A 26448-nucleotide genomic window follows, 5' to 3' on the forward strand; every position below is an offset into this window, starting at 1 on the left:
CCGCGACGACTTCCCTCATTCATCCATCGCCGTCCAACTTCAGCCTCATCTCAACCTCAAACAAACAACACACAACATAAAATATTCCAGGAACTAACCAGGAACAAGGCAAATACCGCGCAGTAACAAGCAGCTACAATGGAGGACGAAGCGCAAGAAGCTATTGTCAGAAGACGGATGGCAGAAGGGGCATTGCCCGGTTGGCAGCTCGATCCACCTCATATCCTCCCATAACTACTCCCGCTTTACGCTGCACAGGTCAACAAATTCCACAGACATACTACTAACTAGCATTGTTAGCTACAGGAAACTATCACACCATCTTTAATGCTGTACATATTGTCTTTCTTTGTCGCCATCGCTGCTTTTATTATCAATCACATCGCATTTCACGTAGTGATTTGATGGTGGAGCCAGCCGGCGCCCCTCTGCCTGGGCGGCAGCAATGCTCTCGAGATGCCAGTCACTAGAAGAGTTAAGCTCTAGCAGGAATGGCGACAGTCTCTCCTTAACTCTCGTCCCTGATTCTCCTGTTGAACAAACAATATCTGGGCCAGCCTCCACAGCGTCTTCCCCAGAAGCCCAATCGTTGGGTTCGTCTTCTCCCACTTCGTCTCAGGTTAATGTAGACTCCTCTCCTTCGCCCACTCTAGAATCAATTACCAGTCCTGGATCCAGCCGCAATATCACTAGCCCCTTAAGTGATAGCTACTTCAGCCAAGGGAAGAAACCAGACGGTGTCGAGGTAGATCACAGCCCAGTCCGCTCCGGCTTACTCAACACACTTGAGAGAAGGCGGAGCTTAATCAGAAGTCCATCACCAGTTGCTCGCAAGAGGTTCTTGTCTCCAGACCGCTTTATCCCAGCTCGTGAGCCTTATGCTACAGATGTACCTGCATTCCGCTTAAGCAAAAATCCGCGTTTGCTTTCTCCAGGAGAGAAACTGCTACGGCGACGAGACCCTAGAGCAGACCCGTTTGCTCCATACCAGCCAAGGAGACGTGCTGGTCTCTCTAGGTCAAGTCGATCGTCGGACCGTAGAGATACTCCTCATCACTTACCGCGACATGTTAGCGACACGTCAGTTTACGCAAGGAATGACAGGCCGGCTGGCCGCGGAAACCAGCGCCAGATCAGCGCCGGGGCGGTTTGGAATGTGGGAGGCACAGCCGCTGCAACCGGACGTGCACCCGTGGGTGTCGACAATGGCCGCGGAGGGCTTATTTCAACCGGGACGAATGCCCCGATGTACATTGCAAACTTTCTGGACAAGGACACGCATATTCAGCACCTCAAACGTCACGAATCTCGCCTTGCAACCGCTTTAGATATCGACCAGGCAAATAAAGTCCTGAATTTTGGGGACCCTTCCCTGTTTATGGATCCGGGATATCTCGCAGAAGCCGCTCAACTTGAGAAGTACTCTCCTTACGTGTGGAAGCATAGTAGCTGGATACGAGCAAATAGCAATACATGTGAGTATTGTGTGCCTCTGTTTCCACAATATCTTACCGGCATCCCCAATTCTTTTGATTTTATTTCCTCTTTTTTTTTTTTTTTTTTTTTTTTTTTTTTTTTTTTTTTTTTTTCTCTTAACAGCTCGACTTACATGCATCATATTTACGGATATTATACGTCTCCTGGAGGACCTGTCGCATCATCCCATTCCCTTTTGATATCTCGCATCTCACATTTTCCCGAAAATATTTATGGAAGAATATAAGATTGTATCCGAGGAGACAGGCGCATTCTAATTGACTCTCATTAACTCGACAAAAATAGTAGTGCACAAAAGTACGTCCAAACCAGCACGATCTGCAGTTCCATCGACGCCTTTCCGGGTTCTCGATGCCCCTCTTCTGCGTGACGATTTCTACTGTTCTACCCTCGCGTATTCGTATACTGCTCGCCTGCTGGCCGTTGGACTGAGTAGCCGTGTGTACCTCTGGTCAGAGATTCTCGGCGTGCAATACCCACCATTGGCGCCTCATCTTGCTTCAAACTATGTGACTTCTCTTTCCTTTTCTTCACCTCAAGGGGGTAAAAGCATTTTGGCTATTGGTCGACACGGTGGTCAAGTTTCGCTTTGGAGCACTTTCGATACTGATGTTCGATTTGAATTTTACCAACGGACTGCTGTTTCCTGCGTCTCATTTAAACAAGTCACAACCAAAAGACAGTCAACCAGGTTTCAAGGATTGGTTGTTGATACCGAGGATTTGGTTGTTGGAGACGATGCAGGTAACGTGTGGTATTATTCTGTAGAATGGCCAGATTCGAAAACAAGAGATCGCCATGGGTGGAACGGAGCGACAACGTTGATTGCAAAGATCTCTGCGCACACCCAGCAAATATGCGGCATGGTGTGGTCCCCTGATGGTAAATATCTTGCAACCGGAGGCAATGATAACGCTTGCCTCTTGTTTGATATTCCGGATATTCTAGGCAAGAGTGACAGAAATGGACAACCCAGCTCCTCCGTAGAGACGACAAATCCACCAGCATCGCCCCAAGCTCGCGGCAGTCTTTCCCGTTTCCCTTATCATTCGAATTTAAATCGTATCTTCGACTGGGGCCGGCTCAATCAGTTTTCCATACCCCATGCACTCAGTAGTGCGCCTTCCTCTGGAGTTGCACAGGACTCCGCCCCAAGACAAGCTGGATTTTTAGGATCTAGGCAGCATCAGACTATTTTTATACCAGCCAACCGACAGAAATACAAATTTCACCACTCTGCCGCGGTGAAGGCAATCGCTTTTGCGCCTTGGCAGCCATCACTTTTGGCCACAGGGGGTGGGTCAAATGATCGTTGCATCCATTTCTTCCATACAGGATCAGGAGCCTGCCTCGCCACGATCAACGTCCATGCTCAGGTGACAAGCCTCATTTGGAGCAAGACACGGCGGGAGATCGCAGCCACGTTTGGATATGCGCAACCGGAACACCCGTTCCGTGTAGCTGTTTTCGCATGGCCCAGTTGTCAGGAAGTGGTAGCTATCCCCTGGAGCCCAGCTCCTGATGGTGTAGCTGGTAGCACGGACCTTGACAACTCGCATGATTGTGGTCGTGCCTTGTGGGCGATCAGCTATCCCGGAGGTCCCAATGATATGACCCACACTGGTGCGGATGAACGTGTACCTTCGACCTCATCGTCGAGCTCTACAGTCATAGCAGCACCCCACAACCCCGCGACGGGAGATGGTTCTAACCGATCTAATTCTACTGGCTCTTCCGTAAATACTACTTCTACAATAGTCGCTAGCAGCCCGATAACAAGACCACGTGTCGCGTATCGGGAAGGCGGTACGTGGTGGTCCCGTACTGCAGAAGAGGGATGCATCATAGTGGCCTCTAGCGACGAGTGCGTCAAGTTCCATGAGGTCTGGAGTGGGTCACAGAAGAGTACGGCTGGGGCCACTGGTCAGTTGGGCGGGAGTCCTATACTGGAGAGTTTGGAGGGGATTGACCGGGAAGGAAGCGAGGTTATTAGATAAATACCCCATATCGCGTTTTGTTTGTTCCCCTAGACGGCGGGGTCGCTGTGAAGTCATACCCTGTTTTTTCCGCTCACTTTTTCTTCTTTGAAGCCCTAGGATTTGAACGTGTCTTGTTAGGTTGGGGCCTTCTCTATCCTGCCGACTAATCCTTAGTCATTCCTAGATTCAGCGTTCTTGGGTGGACTTATTATTTTCTGCATTCTTAGCTTAGATTCTCTATGGCTAATGGCTCCGGTATAGATGGTTATGGAATCAATGTTATTCTTATCAATTTTCGGGTCGTTTTCATTCTCCCTCTTTTTGTCTTGTAGTTAGCACCGGGTGAGAATTAGAGTGTGGGTTAAAATAAATATATCTTCAAATTTTCCGGGTTAGACTGAACCACCTACTTTTAAACGCTGTGAAGGAGTTGGAAACAGACTATTTATCAGAGTTAGGTTTATATTTATTTCGAAATTATATAAGTAAAATCTCATACCTAGAGAGGCACGATAGGATACTAAGGAGCCAAAGACCAGTTACGTACATGCAGAGTGGGAGCTAGTCAACTGCCAGCAAAACTTGAACGAAGAACCAAATTTTAATGGACCGTGTTTATAAAAAGCCCAAAGAAATAAAAAAAAAATACCTGAAACAGGATGAATAGAAAACAAATGGGTGAGGTAACAACAGGGAAGAAACAAAGTACAAAAAATAATCTCTATGCATCTATCTTCGCGATTTTCCATGTTTTAACTTCCCTTTTTTCGACGAAGTAGGAGCAAGATCAATAGACTCATCCTCCTCAGAACCCGCAATAAAGTCCGCCATGCTACTCCCTTCATCCTCGTCGTCTTCATCGTCTTCCTCATCATCTTCCCCACCGGCACCTTCTCCATCCTCAGATTCCTCTGCCTCATCATCAAATAACTCTACCTCCTCGTCCTCGCTCTCCTCCTCTTCACCATCCTCCTCCTCCTCATCGGATGCCACTCCGTTAATAGCTAAGGGCATGTCCTCATCATCCTCTTCCTCTCCATCGCCGAGACCCGCACCGAGCACGCCTCGTTTCGCAGCCACACCACCAGCGGCAGCAGTGCCCTTAATGCGTCTGAGTCCATCTCCATCTTCATCCTCACTATCCACCAAATCCTCCTCGCCTTCAACATAAATAACATCATCTTCATCATCTTCCTCAGAACCCACCGTGCCGGCGCCACGGCCACGACCACCAGGACCAGCAGCTCGCTGCAGATTCTGCCTAAGACCCAGCTGCGCATCAAGCATATCCAACTTCCCCTTCAACAACAGAAGAGACGGCAAACTCGCCGACCGCTGATCCATCACCTTAAACAGCGCGGTAATCTTGCGCAGCACCTCCGGCCTCCCCGCAATCGAGCCGCCATGCGCAATGCATGTCCACTGCACCCAGACGAGCAGGTGGCCGTAGCGGCCAGGGCGGCTGGAGAGGCGCTCAGCGAGCTTCTGGAGCAGGGTGGCAGCGAGCGACGAATTCATGCGCTGGATCGTGGCGCGGACGATGTTCATGTCTGTGGTGTGGAAGCAGGATTCCAGAAGGGAGTTGTCGTTCGTCGTGAGAGCTTGGGAGAGGACGGTGGAGAGAGAGAGGCCGGTGGGGAGCTGGAGAGCGGTGTTGGACTTGTTGGCTGTAGAGGTAAGGGCGCGGGTGTGGGCGTCTATATCTGCGTTTGCGTCGTCGAGCTCTGCTTCGACGTCGATGGGTTCGGCGGCGTGGGCGCGGACAAGTTCGCCGAAGGAGGGCTCGCCACCTTCTTCTGCGTCGGCGTCCACCATGTCGATATCTTCCTGTTGCTCTTGTGTTTTTGCGGGCTCTGACGCGTGTTTGGGTTGTGCGGGGTCTTCTTTTTCTTCCTCCATGTCCTCATCTTCATCCTCTTCATCAGAGGCTTCTTCCTCATCATCACTGGGGACTGGAATGTGGGTTCTCTGTTTCTCGCCCTCCTCTTCCATGGGGATTCCTTCTGCAACCCCGCCTTGTTCCACAACTGCATGGGACTCATCCACTTGAGTCCTACCAACATTCTTGACTCCATTCATCATTCCGGATCCAAGCATGGATGCGGACTTGCCGCGCATAATTTCCTTCTCTCCCTGGAACACGAGTTCTTCTGTATCCTCGTCTTGCCAACGTATCCTTTCAAACACCAGGTTAACACCGCCTTCAGCCCATGCAACGACCAAATCAGGTCCCTGGAAGCTAACCGAAGCGACAGGTACCACTGTTCGAGATTTATCAGGTCTGACAATCTTAATTACAGCTTCCGCACGGCGTGTCATTGCTTTTCCTCGCGGCTTCAGACTGTGCGCGGAACCGGCAGACTGGAGTTGGTGAAAGGGTTTAGAAAACAATTCGATGACACCATTCTGCGTAACTACAGCAAGAAACTGTCTTTGCAATTGATCTGATCTTGTAGATTCCTTACTATCCTTACCCTGGCCGCCCTTCTGAGGGGCCGAATAGAACGCCAATTGATCTATGTCGCTCTCAGCCACTAGAGTATTTGCGATTTTCTTTTTCTGGATATCAAAGATGTTGATGTAACGGTCAGAATCAGAAGCAAGGAATTGCTCTGAGAGATTTCCAAGATCAGTGGAAGACGGTATTAGTGTATGGATGGAGTTTTTCATGGCACTGAACGAGACCACACCATCAGTGCCTTCAAGGCCTATTAGATACGGCGTTTGTGAAGCACATAGGATAGGAGGATTGGATGGAACGGGCCGCGCAAGCGCAGAGACAGAAGCTGACGGCAGAGAAATGACTCTAAAGAAACATACGTTGTTAGAGAAAGCAATTTTTTCAGTTGCCAGCAGGAGACGAACAACGGAAATTGAAATTGAAAGAAGTCATAGCATACCGTATACTCCGGCCAGCTTTTAGATCCCACTGCACAAGCTTCCCGTCGCCACCAATACTCCACCCTTCAGCCCCCGGATTGTTCACCGTGAACTTAAAATCCCTAATACCCTTTTCATGTCCGCCCGAAAGAGTCCCAACGATCCTATCTTCAGCGGGCGAGTACATTCGAATATCAGACGAACTTGTACCAAAGGCAATAGCCACATTGCTCGCATTATCGCCATCAGCATTGACAATGCCATTTACCCCAGATGAGCTGCGCTTGCGTTTCTTCTTCGTATGTTGATCGCGATCTCTGCCCTGATGAGAATCACCATAGTACCCCCAATCCAGCGAAGTGATGGCTTCTCTTGGATTCACTGCATGCTCGCAATGTAGACGGCCCGAACCTATCTCATGCACGCGGAGATGCTGCGAGTCAAGGCCCTGGATGACAGATGCAAAAAGCGCCAGTTGATACTCGGATGGGGAGAATGCGGAGCGGAGGATGGAAGATTTATTTGCAGAGAGAGGTGAGGGTGATGCTGATGGAGCTGCGGCCGAGGAGATTTTCGACACGGGGCCTCTTGAGCCCTTCTTGGTCCCCATGGTTTTTATATTAGATATGTCGAGGGGGAGATGCGGTAAGGGATTGAAGGAGGCGGAGAGGGGGAGGAGAGTAGCGGAATGTGCAGATCCGCAAATTTGTCGGGAGCTGTACCGGGGTTATACGGTGGAGTGGATGGGATGTTTGAATCCGGCCGCCTGGCAAAACTCTCTTTTCTTTCTCTCTCTTTATATTCCTCTCTCTCAACACATGTACTTCCCGCGTTTGGATGTTTTGCTTGTGTGAAAAAAAGTTGATGCTGAAAAATATCGCGCCTGGCCGGATCGAGGTTAGCGCCAAGTAATAGACCAGATTAGTCAGAATGCCGCCAGGGACAGAAAGGTTATTCCGAGGCCGACCCCTTCATAGAGATTAATTACCAAGTACACTACATTACATTTGCCTTAGCAACATTGCTCTCATCAATGACTGGGAAAGTTGGACTGTGCCTTTGATTAGATGATACCAAGCTTGTTGGTCGCTGCTATTTAATACGTGCTCATGACCGAATGTCTATGCAATGTACCCAACCCTAAGCTTTTCCTCTCCGGCCGAATGTGTCTGGTATGGCAAGAGAGAAAGTGGAGTCTTGACTCAAGCTGATTAGTGATTGAATGATAGGTTATCCTTCTACGAATGACTTTAATGTTCACTTATCTTCGAAAATTCCTCTGGATGCGACCATTGCCTCAGCGAGGAATGAAAGTTGGTTGTATGGTCCCAAAATTCCTTCTTGATATCATTGCATGCGAGGGAACTCAAGCGATCACCACAGCCCAGCGTTGAAAGAATGTTGTCTACGCCTATTCTATTATTGCACGGAACAGACGATGCGTGGATTGATGTTGAACTAGGTCGACAGGCATGTCGAAACTTAAACCAAAATCGGGCTGCATGTGGATTGGGTCGAACACTCTGGAGCGGATAATGAAGGACACCGGATAAGGGAGCCGGAAGGCATTGATGATATTGTTGCCTTTGTGGAAGCTTCTTTTGCCTCGCGAATGGAAAGGAGAGAAGGATAAGCGAGTAGAAGCCAAGCAGGAGTTAAATACTAGTCATTTCCTGTTTCCTGTGGTTATGCCAGGTGGGCAGGTAAATGCTAGCTCCTGCGACGTCCTCACCTTTCGCTGTTTCAGGCGGCCACCCTATCCGTGCAGCAACCAGTTCTCGCTCATATTACCTGCCACAGACATCCTGTTAATTCTTATCAATCTCCTGATATCCTAACAAAATGTTTCCAAAAAGCTGAATATCTTTGGCCTTCCTGTCGCTCAACAGCAAGTTGCCTTCATTCCATCCTCACTAAGGAATCAAATGAATAGAGGGGAAAAACGCCCCATCTGATATGATTGTGAATGTTCAGAAGCCATTAGTTTCAAGACAGATGATAATGTATCATATGAATTGTAAAATTTTGTTCATTCAGGATTCATTGAACAAAGGAATGAAAGGAAGAACAAAAAGAACATCAACCACCCATTCAAATTTCATGCTCCGAGTGAAATGACACTGCGAAATCACTCCCTGAAAAGCCAATGGTTGACAAAGTTTACAGACCTAGAAGGACGGGCCAGTAAACCTCCAGCGTATATTAATCACGGGGAGCAAGGTAAAACAGTCCAAGGATAAATTTATCCTTTTTTTGCCAGGACAAGAGAATATAAGAGGAAGTTTCGGGGAAATTGAAACTATCATCAGCATCCCACGGCCCATGAAACCTGACGCTGGGGCGGGGAGGAGGAGGTGGCCTCACACGCACACAAACGCAGAGGTTCCAAGGATATCCTCATAGGATAAAGATTTCTCTGCGCAGACACACACATCGCTCAAAAAGCTCCGTTGGGGGTACCTAGGTGCCTAGGTAAGTGGGCCAGACCACCTGCATTTGGTGATGTAATCAATCCCTAGTTATCTATGTTTAGATTGCAGCGTGGCAGCCATGATGGGATGGAGACATTGCAGGATGCATGATTGGTGCTGTTGCTGGATTTTTGTCTTTTTTTTTTGTCTTTCAGGTTGATCAACTGTGACATGACTGAATGTGTGGGCAAGTGTGGGTGAAGGTGGGTATATGTGTAAGTGCAAGTGTAACTACCCTAGAGTATCTGCAAGGGGTTGCCTGTTTCTGAAAGAAAAGAGAAATGAAGAGAGGTGAACAAAAATTACTCATTCACATATAGAGTGAAATGATTTTTAAGTGTTGGAAATCAAGTTCCACCGGTATCTGAGCGCTGAATATATAGATGTTGTGGATTGAGTACTGCTCATTGACCTCCCAGGTTCTGATAACAATTTCGGGAATGATTTGATATATTCTGTATAAATCAGCCTCTCCACTCCCAATGATACGCAGTTTCTGCAGCAGTGTTTCAGGCTGGGACAGGTTAAAGGTCTGCCTTGCTCCAAGAGGAGGATGAATAAAGGATGAAGCAACAGGCACAGCGGGCGGATATAGAGCGGAAGAAGGACGCGCTTCCAAGGCGGGTAGCCTCCTGTTAGTTCGCGTATTAAGTAAGCATGGAAGTTTGCGAACAGCCAGTGGACGAATTTCATTGGTTGGCCAGGCACTTGATTTTCCGCCAAAAATCTTGGCATACGAATTTGGCGACCTGCCCGCACGGCATTATTATATTATTTCTATACGGAGTAGTCAAAAACGGAGAAGTGTCGGGGTTAAACCCTAGGAAATCAAAAGCAGGAAAAAAGGTACCGGCTAAGCCCTAATTGCAGACTGTTCTATTATTATTATTCCGCATGGGGGGAATACCTAGGTAATTCCAGGTTTTCCTGGATTGCACAATCCTGTCGCCTCCTTGTGGTTTATTTCTGACAAGAAACATGCATGGAATGTTAAATATTGTGTATGTATCACATCTTAAATTGATCAATTTTGCGCTGCCTAAAAAAACAATATTATGTGTGTATCAAGGATGCATGTCATGGACTGGACGGGGGGTTTGCAGGACATGTTTATTACGTCAATACAGAGAACAGTCAGTGATACAGTCATCTATTTTGTGGCTGTGGCAAGGCGGTAACTTTTGTTCTGTGTTTGTATCAGCGGTTTTGTTTCGGCGTTGAAGCCTTGAAAACAGGCCAGAAGCAGCAAACAGAATGTAACCAAAATACCGAAAAGCAGAGCAAAATTACAATATGAACAGGGATGGTGGGGCGTGTGATTCGGAAAGGGGAGGGCACTATAGCCAATGAGAACATACGCCAAGACCAGGATGACGCGTGGCAGCCAATCAACGCGGGCAGAATGGCATCAACAAGGATCGCCGCCTTTAGTAGCGTCATCCGAGGCTAGCGGGACAGACTGCTCTGGTTCCCTGGCACGGACTGGCAGCGAGAGGACTGCCCGTACTTAAGGATTCTAGCATCCCCTCTGTTTCCTCAGTCTCTCTTTTTGCTCGCCTCCTCGCCTCGCGTCTTCCCGTCACGCACTTTATCTCCCTTATCGCCACGCTTTCGTCTGCTCACCAACCCAGCCCAACCCTAGAAACGCGGCTTGTATCCTTACGCGCACGGCCTTTCTGCACTGTCAGATTTATCAATTCGGTTCGTATTATTGCCCCTTGTCTTCTACCGCTTATTGCCACTTCCTAGTTGGCCTGTATTTTTTTATTTGCCCAGCTGCAAGGCCGACCACCCTGACTTGCCTTGTTGTTGTGAGACTGTATTCCTCTAAGTGCTGCCCCGTGAATAATTCTAGGGCATAATAATTTTTGTATAACTTGGACACTTCATACACACACTTACATGCACGTCCCATATGATTCCTAGCCTCCTGTACTCTCCAGTCTCTTTGTCATCTGATATGTACTCCGTACATGTACAGTACATTCCCTACCAGTTACCTAGGTAGCTTTTTCCGCTCCTGCCTTGTCCTTTTCTGGTTAGCAGCGGGATTCTCCGCATCACCTTTTTTTTCCGCTGGCTTTTTGTCAGTGCACGGAGTGTTCCTCTCTTCCCTCCTTCATTCCTAGCCAATCACCTGCACTCTTTTACCTCGCTCTCCAGCAGCTCTGCTCTGTTCCGCTGCCTGTTGCTTAGTCATCTTTCCACGTGGCCACAAGCTTTCCCGTCAACTTTCTTGGCAATATAAATTGCGCATCCTTCGCTCTGCTTCTTCTTCTTCCTTTTCTGCTTCCCCCCCTCTTTGGCACTACTGTCTCGCCAACCACCCCCTATTGAAACCACTGTCAACAACAAATCACGCAACAGAAAAGCAGACATTGTTGTGGGAAATTATTCTTTTCTCAATCATTGTACCCTGTGTTTACTAATATCTAGTGGATATTACTTGATTTTCTTTTGCTGCTGCCGGCTGCTTTCTCATACATACAACGTCTCTTTTATCCACGCATGGCTCTGACCATAACTCTGTCGCGTCTAGTCTAATATAATATTCTGACTTAGATTAGAGATAGGGGACATCGACCCATAGCTTTGTGGCCCAAAAACAAAACAACAAGATCAAAAGTCGGGATTAATATCAGATTTCCCGCCCAGCCAGCCAAGCTTACCAGAGTCGCGCATTCTCTCAATTGGTCTACTCTATTTGCTCCGTGACGCGTTAATACGTCCTGTCTATCCTCTTCATCCAAGACGGACTCTATCCCGCCCTCTCCTTTCTCTGGTGCTCGGATTTCCCGGCGGGCCAGGGCGCGCGCGTGTTTACCCTTCATCTATCACCCCCTGTGTTGCCTCACGTGATCGTCGCTGATGGTCATGGCAACTCCTCCCCCAGACACTGCTGTCGCGGAGAGCAAGCCCCAGCAACCTCCCGTTGTTGATCAGGTTTCTCTTGATGCGAACTTATTTGGGTGAGTACTCTCCCTCTCTCTCTACCTATATCTGTTTCTATATTTTGCTTTGTATCTATCTATTCTATTATATATCCCGTATATACCTCTTTGTACTGCTGCCATGAATGCTTTAGAGACGTGGCGGGATCATTCAGGCTAACTGCCGTAACCTACCAAAACAATAGTGGTAACCCGACTCTAGAAACGAAAACAGTTGCCGTGAGGCTTTCTGAAACCATGTCTTCTGAAGCCCAGGTAGTCAAGGAGCCTGCTGCTACAGATGAAAACAAACCTCTTTCGCCGGTAGTAAACGGTAATGGGGTGGTGGGCACCACTAAAGTTGAGGCTGCCGATACTGCTTCTCCCCTTTCTCCACTCGAAGCATCCCGCCCCAAATCACCACTAAGTCAAGAAATAGCTACAGCTCCACCAGCAGACGTTCAAGTGTCGACAAATCCTGGGTCACAGACTACGCCAGAGGTAGATTTAGATTTGCCAGCCACACAACCGGAGAAAGAGGCAGCTGCCTTGAAACCAGAAACGACCCCTGTTGCTGCGAAGGAATCCATGGATTTGGATGAACTTCCTCAAGCTTCTTCTGAGCTTGCCAGCGCGCAAGCGTCTTCAACCACGAGTGCCCAACCGAAAGAATCACAAGTAGAAACTGAGCCTTTCCCCGTAGACGCAACGTCGAAAGAAGCTGCTGGGTCAACGAATGAATCTCTCCCGTCTTCTACGAATGAACAGCAACCGTCACTGCCAGCTCAAAGGGAAGAAGCACCCGCTTCCTCAGATGTTCCCACCCCTCCTCCTCCCCCTGTTCCCGAAACTGCAACTATCCCTTCTCAAACAGCCCCTACCCAAACTAACATGCCATCTCTTTCCCAAACTTCACAACTATCTCCTCCTGCAACCACCGGCTCCATTGAATCACAAGCACCAAAATCAGAAGAGCCAAAACCTGAGCCTGTCATGCCAGCACCGGTCGCAGCACAACTCCAACCAGACCAGGAGATGGTAGATGCCCCTCCTGTGTCTCCCACTAAGGTAACGCGGGAGAGGGATGAGGATATGGATGAGGAACCGGCCCCAAAGCGAAGTAAGAAGGATGATACTGCAGGTGATGCTGCACCTGCTGTGCCAGAGTTTAAAGTTCCCGAATTGCCACCGGTACCAGCGGGTGCAGGCAGTGATTCGTTGCGGTCAGAAGCCCCTCTCACCACAAAACAGTTGAAATTCTTGGTCCGATGCATTCAGGGTTTGAAGCGTGTACATGATTCCCGATTTTTCCGTGAACCGGTAGACCCTGTTAAGCTGAATATCCCAAACTACCCGCTTATTATTAAACAGCCCATGGATTTGCGAACCATTGAAGAGAAATTGAAATCAGGGTCCTATGCTTCGCTCGCTGCAGTTATTTCTGATTTCGACTTGATGATTGACAACTCCGTTACCTTCAATGGACCGGAGCATATGGTTAGCGTGGAAGGCCTGAGACTCAAGCAGAACTTCGAGCGCCATTTGGCCAAACTGCCTGGCCCAGATGAAGTGGAAACAAGCCCTGCTCAAAAGAAGGCCAAGAAAGTGGCTACTGCGCCCACAAAAACTCAACCTGCTCGACGTGACTCAAGAGCGGTTGGAAACAATGCGCGACCGACAAATGCGGCGTCACCCACAACAACGTTTGCGCTTGGACCCGAGGGTTTGCCTCTCATCCGCCGCGATTCCACCACCGCGGATGGGCGGCCAAAACGTTCTATCCACCCTCCAAAAAATCGCGATCTACCCTACAGCGCAAAGCCCAAGAAGAAGAAATATCAGTGGGAACTGAAGTTCTGTCAGGAGGTACTAGACGAGCTCCATAAAAAGAAACATGAACCCATCGCCCTTCCGTTCTATTACCCCGTTGACCCAGTGGCCTTGAATATTCCGACATACCACAGTATAATTAAGAAACCCATGGATTTACAAACTGTCCAAACCAGGCTGCAAACCGGCCAGTACGAGAATGCCAAGGAGATGGAGGCTGACATCCGTTTAATATTCAAAAATTGCTACAAGTTCAACATCCCTGGCGATCCGACCTACAATGCTGGGAAGAGTTTGGAGGAGGTCTTCGATAACAAATGGAGCCAGAAGCGTCGATGGATCGAAGCTCATGAACCATCCTCTGGCCACCAAAGCGCTGGCACGTCAGAAAACGGTAGTGAATCAGAGGGTGAGGATAGTGAGGAGGACAATGACCAGGAGAAATTAAATCAACTTCAGAAACAAATTGCGGAGATGTCTAAGCAAGTAGAGGCAATTACTCAAAAGAAGAAAAAGACCCCACCCAGTAGCTCGAAGAAATCGGGCAAATCCAAATCTGGCAAGAAGGACAGTAAGAAGGGTTCTGGCACAACGGGAGGCTCGTCTGGGAAGAGGGATAAGAAGAGCGCTTCGAAATCCAGCAAGCCTGAGAAGCAGCATTGGGTTACGTATCGCGAAAAGCAAATTATTTCTCACGGTATTAGCAGCTTGCCTGAAAAGAGAATGACCGAGGCGCTTAAAATTATTCAGTCAAATGTCCCTGGATTAAAGGTACGCACTTTATTTGACATTTCGAATTGCTCTTTACAACATAAACTGACTTTGAGGATGATGCTCAGGATACCAAAGAAGCGGAAATTGAACTTGATATCGACGAGCTACCCAACGAGGTTCTCCTTGTGCTTCTAAGATTCGTGAAGAAACATGCACCAGCGGCTATGGAAATTGATGAGCCGGAACCCGAACCTGTTCCCGTTGTGGCTCCACCGAAGCCCAAGAAGAATAAGCCTATGAGCAAGTATGAGCAGGAAGCACGGATCAATAGTATTGAGGGCACCATCTCCCGCTTCCAGGGTGGTGGCGGTGGCGGTAGAGGAGGTTACTCACAACCTAGTATGTTACCTTTAATATCCTCCTATTCGCTTTCATCAGAAATATTAATTACTAACAATATCCTTTTCAACAGTACAATCCGTCGAAATGCCTGAGACCAGCGACGACGAAGATGACTCGGAAGAAAGTGAGGAAGAGTAGATCCCTTGAAGCTGAAAATTATCAGCTCCTTGCTACGCGTTGTTGCCATGCCCTTTGGGACGAACAGACAGTCAAACATCCTTTCTGCTCTTTGAGATGCTTTTTAATCTGAGTTTTTGCACCCCTCCTTTTCCCTCTTGCTCTTCGGCTTCACTTATGCTGTCATATCCATCTATTTACCCCAGCCCCGTGCGATTGCTGGAATTCTCACGACGACCCCATAGGGATGATAATGTTACTATAAAAGCTATCCACGAATCAAAGACACACAAAACATAACACTTGCAGGCGCCCTTGATCGGATACTTTGGACGGTTTTTTCTTCTTTTTTCTTGTTCCTTATTTCACTGTTTTTTCTGTACTGCAATTCTTCACAAGCCAGGGGGTATGGTTGTTGCCGTCTTAAACATCTTGTATCTCACGCGTGCATCAGACAGGAGGTTTTAGGTTTTTTATCTTCTTCAGTTTGTTCTTTCCCCCTATCTCTCTCTTCTTACCCTTCTCCCTGTATGCTTTTTTTAAATTGTATCTATTATTATTATTACCTTTTTTTTGTTTTTTAATAAATTTGAAAAATGAGATCAAGACGAAAACGAAGAAGAGCAAACTAAGAGAAGAGCGAAAAATCAAGATCCCTTTATTATTTGCTTATTGCTAAATGATTCTAGAGATTACAACTACTAAGTATTCGTGTGAAGATCGCTGAAGCCTGCCTCTCTGTATAAACGTAACATCAAGAACTCAGTGGCATCATTTTCGTTTGGTTCTGCTTCACCGTCTTCCTACCACTACTCATTGGTTATCTAATAGGGCTTTAACCGATTTGATTTATAGATACTATTACCATTGGGGGTATAGAGATATTCCCTCACCTTCCTTCCCCCTTCCATTTAAACACATTCCATTGGTAAGAATACACTTGCTAAAGATGTGTACAGTTCGTAATTTGTAAATACATAATCCGTACTCCGTACATACATTAAGTTACATGCCCCGGCAGGGTTTCCATGTAGCACGTCCGTGAAAGCAAAAGAAAATCAATGAGTGGTACACGACGCAACCTACCCTCTCTATGCATATAAAATACAAACGATAAATAAATACACCTGGATGACGCTGGCTGACTAGGCAGTCGTGAGGACGTATCTATGGTTGGACGATTAGCTTCGTTAACCTGAAAAATCACACACGCTATAGAAGCGAAAAACACCACAGAATTAAAAAAAAAAAAAGAGAGAAATGGACTCACGCAGTGATACTCTCCATCCTCTCCGACGTTAGCTTAAAGCACACCTTCATCAACTCCAGCGCCAACATCGGCTCCTCCCGTCTCAACACCCTCCACCCCTCACTACCAAGGCGCCACACGGCACAATCCCTCTCCGCCCTGACCGTAGCCGTGCGCCGCGTCTCGCCGAAAAACGGTAACTCGCCACACGGCCGTCCAGCAACGATGAGCTCGAAATAGTTACCCTGCGGCGTCTCGTATTCAGCCCGCAGCATGCCCGATTCAAGGAGGTAGAAGTTTGTTGCTGCCTCGCCTTCGCGGTAGAGGACCGAGTCGGCAGGGAAGACTTCGCGTGTGAAGTAGGTGCAGGCGGGGAACCAGAAGTCTTCGTTTTTTTGGGTTAGGCCGTGGAATGTTTGGAGGAGGAGGGGGAGGGGTTGTTGGAAGGAGGACCAGTTTTGGGAGGTGGTGCGGCCGGAGAGGGGGTTGGCTTCTTCTTCGCGGAGGGTTGTTGTTGCTACTTCGTGGAGGTAGTGGCCTCGGGGAGAGTTGAATAGTGTATCTGGGGGTATATGAGGTTGAGGCTGGGATACCTCTGGTTTTCGTTCATGTTAGATATAGATTTTTTCTATTAAAGCTATGCCTTTGAGTTTCCATGAACTTACCCCAAAATCGAGGAGGAGTGCGGTCGTCAGTCCCTGTCATACTGACGTTGCGTTGATATAGGACCTTCAGCAGTTCATTTTCACAATACTCCAATGCAGAGTTTAGGGTTTCGAATATCTCCACCTCGTTCTCCTTTCCAAAGAGACCGACATTCTGCAAGCTTTTCCCAACCTCGCCTTCCACGTCAATACCACAGATAATCATATGCACCCTCCGTTTCCAGAGGATCCTGTTTAATCGCGTGAAAGCCTCGGCGGCGGAAAAATCCAATCCATTGACACGTTTAAGATCAAGAATAAGAAAGCGTATAGGTTGGTCCCTGAACGTCTTCTCCTCGATCAAGCCCCGGACACGGTTCTCCACGCTCACAATTGTGCCGAAAAATAGAAAGCCTGCAAGCTTAATAACAAAAGTCTGTTTACCAGCGTCCTTGAGGAACCTGACATGTAAAGGATGCCGCCTCACAGTAGATATGGCTACCTGGCCGGAATACGTTGCTGTTATCGCGGACTTCTGGGACGTTTGGAGGACGAAATTTACACAGGCGAGGATTATACCGATGACTATTCCAATCACAAAGTCCCATGCTCCCATAGTAACAACTATTATTATCACCTATCGCACGCCAATCAGTAAATAGACGCGAACGCGACATAGAATCGTACTGTGTAGAAAAGCATTGCTAGAAAAACAGACTTACAGTAATGTATTCCAGTGTGTGTAGCTTTCCCCAAGTCCCCACCAGTGCCTCTTCCATTAGTTCTATTCCAAGCATGTAGATAAGTGCACCGACGACCACTATCGGGATATATCCAATTATTCCCGGCCCCACAAGCATGATGCCAAATGTGGCGACGGCCAACATCACGCCCGCCAGACGACTATTACCGCCACTGCCGATAAAGAGTAAACTATTTGTATACACGAGGTAATTCTATATGGAATTAGTAAAGCTTCGATGGGGTATACCAGACCACGCCCACCACCTTCACTTACCTGAATGCTGCCAAAGAAGCCTGACACTGCGTTAGATATACCGTGTGCGACAAGCTCTCTATCAACGTTCAAGTTGTCTTCGCCAGTCGAGATACCTAGAGCGGGGACGTTGATGGGTACATGTAGAACGCCGAAAAATGTCAATGCCAACATAGCCGGAATAGTTTCAGCAAGCGCTGGCCAATTGACAACAGAAAAGTCTTAACGATTGTTAGCTACGTCATCATCTAGGTAGACTTCGAGCTTCGAGAGGGTGAATAGTAGTTATCCTCACCATATAGGGTATAGAAATGGTACCACGGTTCGGACGAGGATGGAGCGTCGAAAACCCAGCCACGGTCCCGCAAGGTCTCTAACGGGATGTTGAAACTAAACTTGGCAAAATAAAAGATAACACCGATAGATACGAAATAACCACCGACAAGAAAATTAGACTTGACGAATCGCTTTATCACAAGCAAACCAATAGCGCCGACAAGAGGTAGTGTCCAAAGAAAAATCGTATCAAGCTGGAAAAGCCTTCCTAATGTGTCGAGGTTATATTCGAGGCTGCCGGATAGACGTGCAGATACCTCAACCCCTGTAGCGACAAGAAACCACCCAACTCCACCGATGCATCCGATTAAAATATGACGGGGAAAGAACCCAATTAATGATCCGAGTTTGAATGCTCCCATAAGGAAGAAGATAGATCCTGTTAGCACAGAGCTGATGGCGTAGGATAGGATGGTCGTCGCCAGCACTGCTTTCTCATTCTCCTTGCCAACCCTATTGAGTATGATAAACGCCATTTTATGAAAAAAGGGAACCACCTCAATCATTTCAGAGCCAACGCCTCCTTTGAAAATCGAACCGCCACATGAGTATACAAGCTGAGAAACAATCGTACTGACGTAGAACATAGAAATGCCATCCGGGGCGAGGTGAGCGAATAGCGGCTCACCAAGAGGGAAAAGAATCATTCCGTAAGAGAGGGCATCCAGAATATTGAGTAGAAGGCCTAGAAATACGGCCGGGAGAAACGTGGTAGGGTGAACTATTGCTTTCTGCCATATTATTTCCCTGTCCCAGGCTTTTGGGTTCAGACCACGGCACCAGGCACCTCCCCTTCTGCATATGACACGGAATCTATCAAAAGGCTTATGTGTCGTGATTTGGCCTTCAACATCAGCTGGGGCTGTGCCGTAATCCCGACTCTTAGTTCGAGATGCATTAAGGAGAAGCGCAGTTCGTTCTGCATCTGGCACTGTTGAATCGCGCGATAACGTGAGAGCCGAGTGCGAGAAATCTTCCGGGATGAGCTCTTCACTCACACCATGATCACTTCTACTCGGTAGAGCATCACGGATCATCGTAGTAAGGGCGGAAGTGTTATATTTTGGAGACGGGTGAGAAGCCCCTGTTGGAGACTGTGGTTCAGAGACTTCTTCGATCCGCCCCGGTTGACATAGGTTCCTGGGCGACCTATTGTTATCACGCTGACCATCAACAAACATGTCAAAATTATTTGGCATGCTCATTTGTAGCTCTAGGTAAGGGGAGTTGGTACGATTTCGCTCCCCGTGAGATAACGCCAGTGACGCCAATTCCGCCGTTTTTTCTCGAACGCCATGAGATGAATATTGACCGGCATCTGCAACATAAAACCAAATAGTTTAGTACGATATCTGAGACAAGCGATTGTTAGTAAAGAAAAGAGTGAAGCTCACCTAAAGACCCTCGAAAGGATCGGTGATAAAACGACCGGAGAGGTGTTCTCTCGTTGCAAGATGTGGAGTACGACATCGGGGGAAGAGAGTTGCCCTCCTCCCCATGGTTTGATTGAGAGCCATTAGGGGGATTATTCGTGGAGACAGGGATATTGTCGCTTCTTTCGTCTATTTGTGTACGCATCAAACCCTCCTGTACTTCTCGTGGATGTGGTTGGGTTGAAGACTGCGAAGCTCGTCGCCGCATTCCCGCATTGTCAGACGTCATATTGCGGTCTCACCCCGCCAGGCGCGTTTCCGGCATCCAGGAACCGGACAATAAATTGCACAAAACCTGATCACTATTTTAACTTTGCTCCGAATACATCCGTGAGGCTGGGAAACCAGTCTACTTCCCTCGAGTACGATTGGAAGAAACGACGGAACATGTGTCGTAGGAGCACGGAGGAGCAGTAAAGTTAACCCGTAACAAGTTTCCTAGAGATTTAGAGGTCGTCAAGGGGCTCGACCGACGGGAGATTGTCGTCAAGGCTGCGCCAACTGGAAGGAGTCGAACAAATTCGCGACGTGGGAAAGGTAGAATCTTGCTGTTATTGGTGTTGTCAGTCATCGAAAAGCAAAAGCTGTAAATCTTGGTCTGGAATCTGTCCGCTCCACCTCGGTTTTGCCCCGCCGCCAAACTAAAAAAGAAAAAGCTAATGCAAAAAAATAACCATTCCGTTGCTGCTTGAAATTTCTGGTAAAAGATCAGATACTTTAAAGAACTTTATTGTAGAAATTTAGTCATTGCTACATGGCTTCTACCTTCTAAAATTCCCACGGATGTGGGCCAGCAGAAAAGGCAGCGTGTTGTGATAAGCTTTTCTCCAGCAGATGAAGTACTTTATTTACAAATAGAAGCTGCTTTGCCCTAGTGCATCTTGGAGAGGCAAATCTGGCAGCTAGCTCCCTGCAGCTGCAGGGTGCCATGCGACAGGGGCTATTTCTCCGCTGTCAGAGAAGACGAGCAAGCTAAAAGTTGACAAATATTTCACACTTCAATATGTTTGAATTTACAGAATACTTCGTGAGAATAATTCAGTTTTAACTACCCATATTGAAAGAGCCTTTGTCTCCTTATTTTGGTGTTTTGAAGTTGAGGGACGACGGGGAAGCTTTACTTTCCTTTCTGCTTTTTCTTAAACAATAAAGAAAACAGGTGAATGTGGGGTGATGAACCGATGTTTCGCGGCCTAAAATAGTTTATTTCAGCGTTTCCTAATCCCGTGGCAATGGCATTGCATGCGAATACTTAATTTTGACCCCCTGTTAACTACCTAAGACCAATGTCTCAATGTTCTCATGTCTATGACAGAATTTGAGATCAAAACCACTTGGTAAATGTATACATGCCAGTCAATGTTTGAGGTTCTGATTAACATGAACTGAACCACTTTAATTACATACTGAGAGAAGGCAAATTTTAGATAGACAGTTATTTAGTACTGTCTCCATTAATTTTTAGCAGTTCCTGTTCTTTGTTTCTACATAATGAGTTCATGGGGTTGTGATGTTTTCACATATCTATGATGTCATAACTGCGAGTAACCCCTGTCTTGCAAATGAGAGGCAAATCACATTGAAAGCAAGTGGATTCAGATAAAAAATTGACAAACATTATCATTGATTCAGAGGAGAATGTTAAAACACTTAAGTTATACGGCGATACTCCGTGAATCTATCTCTGACAGCAGGCCCTAGCTAAATAAACTTTTTAAGCTTAAATTGTTGTAACTAACCACAAAAGCTTAAAACCCCCATGTGGTCAGAGCTTTGTATACCGGAGCGCAGCTGTGCAGCATTGAGGCTCCCCATTTTGTTTACTTTTCTTTTTTACCTAACCTCACTCTCCGTTTTGGTGGCGAGAAACCCTGTGTAGGAAAGTTGTTGCCTGTTTAGTTCCCTTAAGTCTTGAGCGGGAAATTTTCGCGAACCTTGGCTCTGTGAACTGAAGGGGATGAGGTATATCTGGTAAATGCAAGATGTTGTAGGCAAGGGTCCTGAAGGGAAGCGATTCCATTGCGTGCGTTGCGGAGATATGTATAATGTATGGAATGAACTAACCCTTTACTTCACTTCATAGAGCCTAGTCTGATTTCCGTCGAAAATGTTTGAGTCGTGTACCTACCAGGAGCAAAATCAATTTTTGAAGTGAAGAGAAGGAATAAGGTTTTTGGCCAATTTGGGGTAAATTAATATCAAATCGTATACTATACTAGATGAATCACTTTAACGTTATTAGAACCATGCGCAGCTCAATGCGATTGAACCCAATCGACTAAACCTCCTTTCCGCATGCTTTGACATAGCCTTCCCTGCAAGCAATGTTGGTTCTTGTGTCGACAAAAAGGTTCGCTGCTTATTTCACGTTTATTCCTAATAGAATGATATGATTCAAAAATTGGCAGAATGCTTCGGTAGTAGAGCTTGGTAGGAATCTGCAAATATGCCTTCCCATGCCATTTCTAAATCTGCCGCCTTAAACAGACGCGGGAGTAGCTAGGGCGGCAGCACCGGAATGCCACTTCGTAAGGTAGTTGCGCGTGAATCGAACTACAGGAACCGAATGGGATGTTAGATCTTCCCGGGGAAATCAGATAAGTGCCCAGGGGTAAGCCTTGTCTCCGAGCGAGGTTTGTGAATGTTCTTGTATCCACCTCTAGGGTAGTAAGGACAGGTAAAATAATGCGTCCTCGGGAATGCATAGCTTGCAGTCCTACATGTTAACTCAATCGTTGAAGATATCCCTGTGCAATGAGCCGTTCAACGTCGCCCAGCCGGACATAGAACTGGCTGTTTTTCGTCAACGTAATAGCACTGTTGCCAAAGGCCAAAATTTTAGTAAACGGAAAAAGAGCATAATGCGAAGGCCTCAGCTCGGGCTCCTTCCCAAAATTCAATTTCTCTCGAGGCAATTATCATGCTCCAGAGTAGTACGGAATGATAAGGACGCTGCACTTACCCATACTCAGTCTGAATCTCACCCGCATCCTTAAGCACGCGCACGTCAATGAACAGATCCTTTGGCGGCTCCAGGCTACCCGTCAAGTCAATATCAATCCATTGTCCCTTATACGCCGCAAGCATATCACTGTAGTGGCGAAAGTACTCCATTTCCTCGGGACTCAGGGAATTTGCATGGCCACCACTACTCTGAGCACCCGTACCACCTTGCTGCATCTGCTCATCTAGCACATCACGACCCTGCCAGCAGAACTCTTCCAGTTTCTCCGCACGTGCGCGGTGGTAGGCAAGCAGGCATCTTTTATTCCGTCGCATCGACAAATGATGCACGAGCAGAGCGCAGGCGGTCGCGTGGTTCTCGGACGGGTTGAATGTGCCTTCGAAGGGCTCCAAGATACGCGCTACATCTTTATCCAATTCGCGGACCTCGCGCGCCACCGAGCGTACCATTTCTGTCTGGTATGGTGGTAGGTGGGAGAGGGATTGCATGCGCTTGGCATGTTGGACCTGATAGTCTCAGAATTTGATCGAATTAGCATACAGCGCGGGGCTGCTTTCTCTCTGGATATGCAGATAGTGGGAAATTACATGACTTTTCGCACATAGAATGGCTTTCTTACCAGTTTGTTACCCAGGTCTCCGTACATTGTGCTCAAATTCGGTATTTCGGGGTTTAGGTTCCAAAAATGGTTCGGGGTCCTGAACCGCTACGGGCAACTTATGCAGCTATCGACCTGCTTTCTGCAGGGGAATGCTTCTATATTCTAGTGTGTAGAACAATAGGAGCTGTATATAGGTTGTTGGGATATCTCACGTAGCTCTTACGGACATCCTGGGGTTGTGGTCTGGGGTTTTTCGGGGCTGCATAGTTTTGCGATGCGGTGGTGGTTGATTCCCTGGTTCTGGTGCCAAGACCCTCCTCTCCAGCCAAAAGCCAGCAGTCGGGAGCCGCACTTATTTACTCCGTAACTACTCCACCTCCACATTCAAGAATCACAATGGAAGCAACTTCTTTGCGTTTCCAGTCAGTCGGGCGTTCTTTATCCCCATTTTATTATCATTATCTACATTCATCATTTTTAGCATGTCTTTGCCATTCTTTTGTTCTATGTTTCTATTTTGACTTCACTTCTGCAACATGGCATATGTAGCCTGTTGCAGGTTTCAAACACTTCTTTATCTGAATGACGACTGCCCACTGCAGGCAAATGTCCTTCCCCTGACTTGCTACGTAGCAGGAGGAAAGGTAAACCCTTCATTCTAGCGTGTGCTATTATTGGGAAATATATTATGTCTGCTGAAATGTGCCGGCTGATGAAGTGTAATCGCAGGGAAAGGGAAAAAGGAACGTCCGTTGCACGCACCAGTTCCCCCTATTATCAAAACTAGGAGATCTCAAGACTGCGTTGCCATTGAAAGAAAAGACGCGGTGCTACCAGGCTTAGACGTTTGGAATTATGATACTCGATTAACCGCATTAGCACTAATTAATAATAAGCTACAGTACAGTACATGCCTTTTACGCATGATATTGAGATCCCAATAATGACCTGTCCAAATTGTTTCTCGCCCAACCGCCTGTAATTAAGAAAAATGGACCCAAGCAGTAAGTAATAAAATCGGCATCGAAGAAATAAACACCGCGAAATAAAAATAAAATATCAAACAGTCAATCCGCCCAGTCAGTGAACATAACGTGCGTCAAAATTGAAGTTGGAAGACAAAGAAAGAAAGAGGGGAGGAATCAATCAAATAGCCGACACGACCTCTTCAACGCCAGAAGGTTCCACATAATATTCAAGAACTTGAAGAGAAGCCAGACCCATATTGGCGCCTCGAGAATTGATGAGAAACTTAAGTGAAAAAAAAGATGGGAGAATAAAAATGCAGTAAACAAGTACATCGGCAGAATGGAAGGTGGGGATTCGAGGATGAAGAAAAACACGAGATCTATTAACATTGCCCGCATCTACCATGGCCACCCCATAAAATATAATATGGGGAAAGCACGGAAAAGGGAGAAACAATTTTCAAAGATGCTTTTGCTGGCTGTTACCGTACTCAAATGGAGGACCAGTACTGATCCAGTCTTCAAATTGTCCGCCAGCATCAACTTGGTTTTCATTCCACACCTCTCGCCCATCCATGGGTTGTTGTAGACCGGGATGGAAACCGGATTGTGAAATATATCGTTCGTCTTCCTGGCTAGGAAGGCCACTCCGGGCAAATTGTTGCTCTACGTTAGGCATTTGCCACATGTCGATCGGACCCTCGTAGCTGGTTCCATCGCTGGAGGACAGATTAGGTTGACCATCGAATTCGAAAAGTTGGGGATCGACTTGTAACACGTTGAGCGAGACTGGTGTCCTTGATTGTGGGAGCGGCTGCTGTTGGAGCAAGTCTGGGTGTGCGTTGCCTGGAAGACCGGCTAAAGCTACTGGTCCGTCATACTGCATGCCTGGAACGCCCATCTTTTTGAAGGTCACGTCTTCGATATTAGGGCCTAGGGTGCTTTGGTGGATGGATGGTTGATAATAATGTTGTTGTTCGGGAGGAGAGAACATGCCAGGATGCGGCCTGCCAGGGTTCGACATTTGCCATGATGATCGGTTCATGTCACCGTTCAGATACACATCCCCAATTTGTTCGAATGGCGTTCCCTGACGGCTGTCGTATGAGCTGTCGCGATCAATGGGAGTGGGAGTGCGGCTTCGGAAGCTGCCATCTTGGAATGAAGCGCCAGACACATGTCTCACTGGATTTTGATACGATGGAGCCATTGTGATACCATGGTCACTGACATCGCTATGCTCTTCTTCCTTCATGGTCAATGCCTTTTTCTTCTTGGGGGTGTTCGCACTTTTGTTTGGAGCGAACTTGTAATTCGGGTGGGCTTTATCATGGTTGTCTCGTTCAATGTTGGCCAGTCGCTCGTAGTAGTCTCTTACTTCCTTGGGCTCCTTCGGCCAACTCAAACCAGCTACTCGCGAGACTACCTGATGATTGTTCTGAGCACACCATTCCTTTGTTGCTTCCGCATATGCTGAGCGATACAACATAAATGAATTCATCGGCCGTGCGATCTTGCCATTTTTCTTCTCCACCTCCTTTTGGCGTTGTTCTGTGGATCGCATCACATGGAGCTCCATATTTCGCACCGGGATTCGCATCCCCTTTGTCAATTCACTTAACGGCCGCGGCACAAGAATTTCGTCAGGGCCACCCCGCTTGGCAACATTTCGTTTTCGCATCCTTACGATCCTCCGCACGCGCGTCTTGTTAGTGCGGCCAGAGGCAGGACGCGAAACAGTTCGGTTCGGCGAACCCAAGGGTGATTCCGGTGTGCGCAAAGGTGCCTATGGCATGTTGGTTAGCATTAAGCAAAATCAAATTCAGCGCCGCTGCTCAGAGCTTACCGTTTGGGGATAAACAACCTCATCTCCGTTTCTATACGGGCCTAGAACTCCATAATCACCCTAGAGAATCGTTAGACACGCGCAGTACTTCAGATTGCTGGCCAAAGTGAGGCAATTGAGTTACTTACAGCAATTATTGGTTCTCGATGAGGGTCAACCTCAATACGGGTATACTGCAAAGTTGGAGATGGCGTCATTTGCGTGTATAGGCTGTCAACTTGCAATCTGTTTTGGAAGAATGGCAACCCAGCTTGCTGGATTGAACAGACACCGATGGTGCGGGATAATTCTCCGTCTATTGACAGCGGAGGCGACGGCGGATGGGTATTTGACATTTCTTGCTCGAAATACCTTTGCTTGTTGAATGGAGTGGAAGTTCCAGTTTTGCTTTCCAGGGCAACTATATCGACGACGTTGCAGGCCAATCTATCCTGCTAAAATGAGCAACTGCACAAGCTAATGGTGCTGAAGGTAGAGTGCAGAGCTAGGAACCAAAAGGCTTGTGGTAGGATGGGTACGAAAGTTGGGAGACGAGATTCCTAACTAAACAGCTTTCAGCCGGTATGTGGAGTTTTATGTATTCTGGTGG

The 26448-nt window shown here is 47.4% G+C and overlaps 6 protein-coding genes across 10 annotated transcripts; 2 read left to right on the forward strand and 4 right to left on the reverse strand.

The window, feature by feature from the left end:
* The first annotated feature begins 37 nt into the window (after positions 1-37).
* BDCG_08220 lies at positions 38-3978 on the forward strand. 2 transcript variants are annotated; one of them, XM_045423997.1, is made up of 2 exons: positions 38-1475; positions 1783-3978. In XM_045423997.1, exons 1-2 carry the CDS (start codon positions 446-448, stop codon positions 3492-3494), a joined length of 2742 nt encoding a protein of 913 aa, XP_045272815.1. In that variant the 5' UTR covers positions 38-445; the 3' UTR covers positions 3495-3978. The 2 variants fall into 2 exon arrangements, with proteins under 2 accessions (XP_045272815.1, XP_045282466.1); XM_045423998.1 differs by having other exon boundaries at positions 1786-3978.
* On the reverse strand, positions 3872-7616 carry BDCG_08221 (U3 small nucleolar RNA-associated protein 5). Its single transcript, XM_045423999.1, has 3 exons — positions 7414-7616; positions 6377-7352; positions 3872-6282 (listed from the first exon to the last, which is right to left on the reverse strand). The coding sequence occupies exons 2-3, from the start codon at positions 6964-6966 to the stop codon at positions 4206-4208; spliced, it is 2667 nt and encodes an 888-aa protein (XP_045272816.1). The 5' UTR covers positions 6967-7352; positions 7414-7616; the 3' UTR covers positions 3872-4205.
* Positions 7617-10329: 2713 nt separating this feature from the next.
* Positions 10330-15722, forward strand: BDCG_08222. 2 transcript variants are annotated; one of them, XM_045424001.1, is made up of 5 exons: positions 10371-10528; positions 11395-11796; positions 11964-14358; positions 14427-14700; positions 14774-15642. In XM_045424001.1, the coding sequence occupies exons 2-5, from the start codon at positions 11696-11698 to the stop codon at positions 14839-14841; spliced, it is 2838 nt and encodes a 945-aa protein (XP_045282468.1). In that variant the 5' UTR covers positions 10371-10528; positions 11395-11695; the 3' UTR covers positions 14842-15642. The 2 variants fall into 2 exon arrangements, with proteins under 2 accessions (XP_045282467.1, XP_045282468.1); XM_045424000.1 differs by having other exon boundaries at positions 10330-11796; positions 14774-15722.
* Positions 15461-20258, reverse strand: BDCG_08223 (sulfate transporter). The gene is made up of 7 exons (XM_045424002.1): positions 19441-20258; positions 18006-19364; positions 17732-17931; positions 17436-17669; positions 16735-17350; positions 16091-16664; positions 15461-15987 (listed from the first exon to the last, which is right to left on the reverse strand). Exons 1-7 carry the CDS (start codon positions 19706-19708, stop codon positions 15966-15968), a joined length of 3273 nt encoding a protein of 1090 aa, XP_045272817.1. The 5' UTR covers positions 19709-20258; the 3' UTR covers positions 15461-15965.
* Positions 20259-21096: 838 nt separating this feature from the next.
* On the reverse strand, positions 21097-23325 carry BDCG_08224 (DNA replication complex GINS protein PSF1). 3 transcript variants are annotated; one of them, XM_045424004.1, is made up of 4 exons: positions 23064-23322; positions 22442-22950; positions 22200-22296; positions 21113-22032 (listed from the first exon to the last, which is right to left on the reverse strand). In XM_045424004.1, exons 1-3 carry the CDS (start codon positions 23088-23090, stop codon positions 22203-22205), a joined length of 630 nt encoding a protein of 209 aa, XP_045282470.1. In that variant the 5' UTR covers positions 23091-23322; the 3' UTR covers positions 21113-22032; positions 22200-22202. The 3 variants fall into 3 exon arrangements, with proteins under 3 accessions (XP_045282469.1, XP_045282470.1, XP_045272818.1); XM_045424005.1 differs by having other exon boundaries at positions 21113-21350; positions 21544-22296; XM_045424003.1 differs by having other exon boundaries at positions 21097-22296; positions 23064-23325.
* Positions 23326-24473: 1148 nt separating this feature from the next.
* BDCG_08225 (HMG box protein) lies at positions 24474-26194 on the reverse strand (the record flags this gene model as incomplete). Its single annotated transcript, XM_045424006.1, has 3 exons — positions 24474-25799; positions 25860-25919; positions 25988-26194. 3 exons carry the CDS (start codon positions 26192-26194, stop codon positions 24474-24476), a joined length of 1593 nt encoding a protein of 530 aa, XP_045272819.1.
* Positions 26195-26448: the final 254 nt, after the last annotated feature.

Source organism: Blastomyces dermatitidis, assembly GCF_000003525.1.
Source record: "Blastomyces dermatitidis ER-3 genomic scaffold supercont1.10, whole genome shotgun sequence".
In the NCBI taxonomy this organism is placed as follows: domain Eukaryota; kingdom Fungi; phylum Ascomycota; class Eurotiomycetes; order Onygenales; family Ajellomycetaceae; genus Blastomyces; species Blastomyces dermatitidis.